The 6,202-nt window shown below is 43.4% G+C and overlaps 1 protein-coding gene across 2 annotated transcripts in view; it reads right to left on the minus strand.

Moving 5' to 3' along the window:
- plekha2 (pleckstrin homology domain containing A2) overlaps nucleotides 1-4,647 on the minus strand; it is a 15,911-nt gene extending 11,264 nt beyond the window's left edge. The window contains exons 1-3 of one of the 2 annotated variants that reach the window (XM_040156092.1): nucleotides 4,332-4,647; nucleotides 675-835; nucleotides 489-545 (exon numbers count right to left, since the gene is read on the minus strand). In XM_040156092.1, coding sequence (XP_040012026.1) covers nucleotides 489-545; nucleotides 675-815 — 198 coding nt within the window. In that variant the 5' untranslated portion in view covers nucleotides 816-835; nucleotides 4,332-4,647. The remainder of the gene's footprint in view (nucleotides 1-488; nucleotides 546-674; nucleotides 836-4,331) is intronic. The other variant, XM_040156093.1, reaches the window with a different exon arrangement.
- Nucleotides 4,648-6,202: the final 1,555 nt, after the last annotated feature.

Genomic DNA, 6,202 nt, shown 5'->3' on the forward strand with positions numbered 1-6,202 from the left:
TAGAAGGGATATGAGACAAAAGGAAAGAACAAAAGAGACAAAAGGAGGAGAGACAAAAGTAAAGGAGAGGAGAGGAGAGGAGATAAAAGGAGAGATAGAAGAGAAAAGACAAGAGAAGAAGAAGAGAAGAGAGATTTCATATCTTTGACGTCTATTTGACTCAGAGTGTCCAGGGAGGAGCTGTCTGCAAAACAGTGCAATGAAGCCAGATGTCATTATCTTTGGTTAGCTGAGCGAGCACCATGACATCTGGAAAACTTCACAAAGTTAGCTTCAGCTCTGCGCTGCATATGACCGTTATAACTGCAGATAACCCAGAGATCTTGTGTATCTGTGAAGCTTATTTGCATGTTTCTATTTGTGTGCACTCTGTGAATTCCTGCATCCACACCACTCAGACGTCTCCTTTATATGTGTTAGTTCGCGGGACTTTATGTAAGTACAACCCACGGTGGAGGGAAATAACAGGCAGTCAGAGAGCGGCTTACCTTAGAGATGTAGGTTAGTTTCAGGCTGCCAACAAAGCTGGCTCCACTGGGCAGGTTCTGCATGCAAACACAAACACACAGACTCTTCATTGGCTCAGGGTCCAAGGTTACATAGCTTCTATTGGTCAGTGTCACTTCCTCTTGCTGTTTGTACAAGTGTGTGTCATGCATGTACGTGTTGAGCACCTGAGGGTTGTCCATATACCAAAGCAGAGCATTTCCCTGCGTGTCGAGGATGAAGTATCGTCTCTGGAAGCGGCAGCTGTTCTCCTTCTCCTCAATGTCCAGGAAGCCACACACACGGTTCAGCCGGTCCACGTATGGCATGCTGCTGCTATCACATATCACTGGGACAGATGGACGGATAGAAAGACAGAGACTCAAGTGAGATGGACAAGGAGAGGAAAAATGTAAAGGGAGCAACAGAATGAGACAGACAGAAAGGCAGAGACAGGCAGATGTGGAGGATAAACCATCTTTCATTTAGTGTTCAAATACACACACACACACACACACACACACACACACACACACACACACACACACACACACACACACACACACACACACACACACACAGGAAGAAAGAGACCCGCTCACACTCAGCAGTTTTTCATGTGACGTGATTGAGGCTGAGCAGCAAACCCCGAAGCCTGAGGCTGAGCTGAGGCCCTCCACCACAGCCAAAAATTACAGACTGCACTCAAGATCTGCACACACGCACATTTCCACTGGCCAGAGAAGAGAGAGGAGAGGGAGTAGAGGGAAAAAGAGGAGAAGAAGAGGCGGGTGGGTGGTGGGGTGTGTGTTGGCAGATTTGGGGGGGGGGGCATTAAGGTGATTCCATACATGTGTATCATTGGGCTGCTGATCAAGACTCATTCAGCCCAGACACTCAGGTATGCTGATGGCATTTTGATCGTGTTTGCTTTCCAAGAGAATTTCATCCATGGCAGACATCTGACAGTAAATTTAAGATGTTTTTTTTATTATTCTTTGGGGAAGTTGGAAGGATTCTGGCATGGTGAGAGCTCCATTTTCTAATCTTGTCCTCCTTAAGTTGCTGGGGGAACTTTCAGTCCCTCCAATGTTGTTTCTTTTGCATGTCTGCAGACTAAACGTGGAGTTATCATGATGACATACTTTATACAGTCAGATGCACTGAATAAAACAATGCAAAGCAGGGTTTCTGCGTTTTTCCCATTTTACGAGTCTTTACTTCACCATATATATCGAATTTATGGAAGGGCTTGAATGTACTGTGGCCACAGAGGTAATATGTTGGCAACTAGTCCACATCTGGCACTGATTTTTTTTTTTTGGTGATTTTTTTTTTTTTTTAAATAAGAATAAAAATTATAACGCAAGTGACAGTCTTATAAAATATATATATAATCAGGAGTAAATGGCTGTCCCCTCTGCCAGTACTTTTAAAGGACTGTCTTGGCTGAAAAGCTTTCAGGAGATGGAAATTATTTCCACGAAAACATTACATCACCTCACAAAACACAGACAAACTAAAGAAATAATAACAGACACACAGGCTGCATCTTCACTGGGCTGGTGGACCTGCTCTTAAACTACTTTTAAGTTGATGAGAGTTGAAAATGCTTCATTTTGAAACTGCTTTGAAAAATCTGGGGTTATGCTCCTGATGTGTAAGTCATCCAACATATTTTCTTTTGCCTTCGTAACACGTCAAAGATGCAAACTGCTCAGACACGTCTGGGTATAATGGAAAAGCAGAAATGATGCTGCAGAGGTCAGATACCAACGCTGAGACTGGAACACACACACACACACACACACGCACGCACGCACACACACACACACACACACGCACGCACACACACACACACACACACACACACACACACACACACACACACACACACACACACACACACACACACACACACAAGCCATTTTGGGTATCAGAAAACATCTGGCTTAACCATTACTGGGAAAAGTAGCGGTAAGGCTATGGCATCTTTGGCAGAACTTTACTAATAAATATGATTCAGACAGTCTTTAGCAGATTTTTATGAGATTTAAAGTACTCCGGCTCTGAAATGCAACAGGATGACACAAATCTACCAGTTAATGTAAACAGGGTTCATCTGTATGAGGATAGAACACAGTGTATAGATCACAGCAGTGATATTTTCTTTTACCACATCCAGGGTGGTGAAGTGAAACCCACCTACAATCTGTATGCATATCTGCTTTGTTTGTGGACGAGTTCAGCTTCTTTTCAGGTTGACAGAAACCGATAGCAAAAATGATGGAGAGCAGATTCTAATGGATGTAACTTATATAAGGATTAGAAGAGCAGTTTAGTAATGTACAGGCAGAATGAGAAGAGAGAGAGTAAGAATAGAACGGTTAAAGTCATTGCAACTGGGGCCGATATATCCTTGCTACTCCTAGCTTTGGAATTCAGTACTGTAGTGTCTTTTGCTTTGCCTGGTAAATGCCTCTTTTAAACTCTATCCCCCCAGTTTGTAAAGCAGGACTTCAGTTAAAATTTTTTTAAGACCTCCAAGACCAAACTGAGGAACCCAGCTGCCGCCACTTGACTTCACTTGAATTTTCTCTGATCTGACAAAGTTGCCTCCAGAGCCCATGAAGTCATTATACAACTGTTTTCACAAGGCTGAATAGTGCGCCCCTTGACAATTCAATTGACTTTGACACATGAACACGGAATTGTTTACCCCTTTTAACTTAAAGTTGGAAAAGATTTGGTGATTTGTCAGAAAAAGAATCAGCGACAAATTGAATAATCGATTCATCGCTTGACTCATTTTCTGAACAAAAATGTCAAACATTCCCTTTTTCCAGCTCCTCAATCGCGAAGATCGGCTGTTGGTGGTGGAATATTATTTATATTAATGATGCATTAAAATGTAAGCACGTCATATTCCTAGGGACTGTGTTCAAATTATTAGGGAGGGAGAGGGGGGGTCAAAAAAAAAGTGGGGGGGTTATGCTTTTTTTTTCTTTTCTCCAGATTTATATCTATATTCCATCTGTTGCTACCGGTCACTGACAGTGGTAAAGACTGGTAGAGGATGGTAGAGGAGCTGTAATAAGACCCACTACTCTATGTTCTAATGTAATTTCAAATGTAAAATTTGTTTCACGGTTAATCAATTCAACACTGTTATATTATCTTGAGACATTAGGATGTGGAGGATGTTGCAGTCGAGAAATTTTAATCAAGCCGGGGACCAGCTGCTTTTTTTTTAAAAACGCGAACTACGCCCTCCCTACCCCAATAAGTCCCTAAACACATCATACGTTTTTAATGTAAAATCTTGCTTTGAAAAGTAACGAGCAACTATAGCTGTAAAACATATGTAGTGGAGTGAAAGGTCTTTGCGTTTTGGACAAAACAGGCCAACTGAAAACGTTACTTTGGGCTCTGGGAAGTTGTGACAGGAGCCTTTCAACATTGCCTGATTACAGAACCAGTCGTTAGATGCAGCTCTGGATTTCTGCTTTCTAATGAAAGCACAGCCTCTACCCCATCAGCAGCAGCAGCAGCAGCGGCCGACGCCGACGCAAGCCTCACGCCACCGAATGACCCGTTTGACGGTCACTGACGGGCATGTGCAACGCGATGAGGAGCAAGCGGCGAGAAGTGCAACCGCGATCAGGCACAGCCACTCAGCAACACCTGACAGACACGACATACAGTATGTTCAGCTCAGATGACCTGCGCTGACTCACCATACCCGACGACTCAACGGCCTGCCACACCTACTGTACCATGCAGACACACACACACACACACACAGTCACAGAGTCACAAAGTGCTACTGTCGACTGACTACTTACCCGCTGTGGAGAGTCAGTGTGCGCCACAGCCAGCGCCCCGCACGGCTACGAGGCGGAGAGGAGAGACCCGAGTTTGGTAAAGGCGAGCATGGTAGACAAAGTTTTTTTTTTTTTAACAACTTTTAAGAGCAGCAGACATTTACAAAGCCGGCGTGCACCGGGCTGTCACACTCTCGTCTATTTGTTTGCGTGATCGGATTACAGAAGACTGTCTTTTTTTTTCCGGGTAGGACGTTTCGTTATTAGAATAAACCAGCCCCGGATGTGATCTAGGCGTCCTCTCTGCTCCGGCCGGGTCCTCCTCCTACTCTTGTGCTCCACTTCTGCTACTGCTGCGCTTGCATATGAGGAACTAAACGGAGCTCGGCAGGCGTAACTGCCTCTTTCCCCCCAACCCCACATACTGTAATTTCAACAACTTTAGCGGTGCAACTTTGGGCCCTTGCCGGCATTTGCTGTGGGAGCTTTGGCTCCCTTTAGTGAGGCTTTTCCAGAAAATGAATGGAAAAAGTGTGCACCATCTTTTCTTGCTGCAACTACATGCGATATGTTATCTCGCCTTTTTCTCAGATGGCAGCTTGAGAACTGTGTCAAGCGCACACAAAGACTCACTCTCAGCAGGTTTACACCAATGCGCAGCCATGAAGGAAGAGTTTAAACCTGAATAAACAGGGACACAGCGAAGAACAGTGTCATTCATACACCTGTCATGGTGTGTGTGTGTGTGTGTGTGTGTGACAGGTGCAAAAAATGTGCGTCCCTGTACTTCGGTGTGAAAGTAGCATTGGGACTACAGCATGTAAAACTATCCCTCTAAAAGCAGGGCTGTGGCCTGGATTTCAGAAATATGAGCCCATCATCCCCCAATCCCACCTCACCTCTCTAAACGGTCAGGTATTTCTGGTGGAGAAATAGTAGATAAACCAAATCCCTTTAATTGTAATTTATGTTGTTTTATGCCTGTCTGTTGCAGAACGTCCTCTGTGGCATCTACAGCCCTGAATAAAAGTCCCAACATTCACAAATGTACTTGATGTAAATAAGGATATAATGGCTAATATTGGAAGTATAGGAAGGTGAGGTTCTGTTATACGGTATATATCTTAAAAAAACAAAACATTTTCTCAAATCTTTAGAGAGCAAAGATAGCCCAGAAATGACAGATACTTGTCTTCTCTTTATGCAAATATACTTATGTTCCATAAATAAGCTACAAATGTTACAAATGAATAACTTTACATGAATTTGCTCGGTACCATTTTAAATCCATCACATTTAGCTGACAGTTTGGTTAAAATCGAACAGTTTAAGCCTGAACAGTGTTGTGCTCTACAGCTTTGGTCACAGGGGTTGTTTTGGATTGTCACTTTTAACTGCGGTAACAAGTGACCTCACAGTGTCAACCATAATAAATACTGTTAAGCGACCCCCTCCGGCCAAAGCTCATCACAATAGCTCAAATATATTTCGGTGTCAGTTTACCATCAGAGAGAAGAATATGTGAGAGAAATGCTCAATATTAAGGAACGAACCTCAAATGCAGGCTTCTTGGTGCGCGAGCAGGGTGTGAAACAGAGAATGAAGGGGCTCAGGGTCGTCACTCGCGGCTGCTGGAGGAAATCCAGGCGTTACAACTGATGCAGAAGGGTCCCTTTCAGAGGAACTTCTTGAATTCTCAGCAGGTTAAAATACGTGTTTGAAAATTGTAGGTGATCCAGGTGGTACTGGGCTTGACTCCCACGAAGTGTAAAATTTAGCAGAGCATCTTACCTTATATTTTCATGTAAAATTTCCTTTAACATCAGACAGACGTTTATAAATAGTATTTATAAATATATCCCTGTGAAATGTGTTAAGTCTCACTAAATGTA

The sequence above is a fragment of the Xiphias gladius genome, chromosome 19, assembly GCF_016859285.1.
Source record: "Xiphias gladius isolate SHS-SW01 ecotype Sanya breed wild chromosome 19, ASM1685928v1, whole genome shotgun sequence".
Lineage (NCBI taxonomy): Eukaryota > Metazoa > Chordata > Actinopteri > Istiophoriformes > Xiphiidae > Xiphias > Xiphias gladius.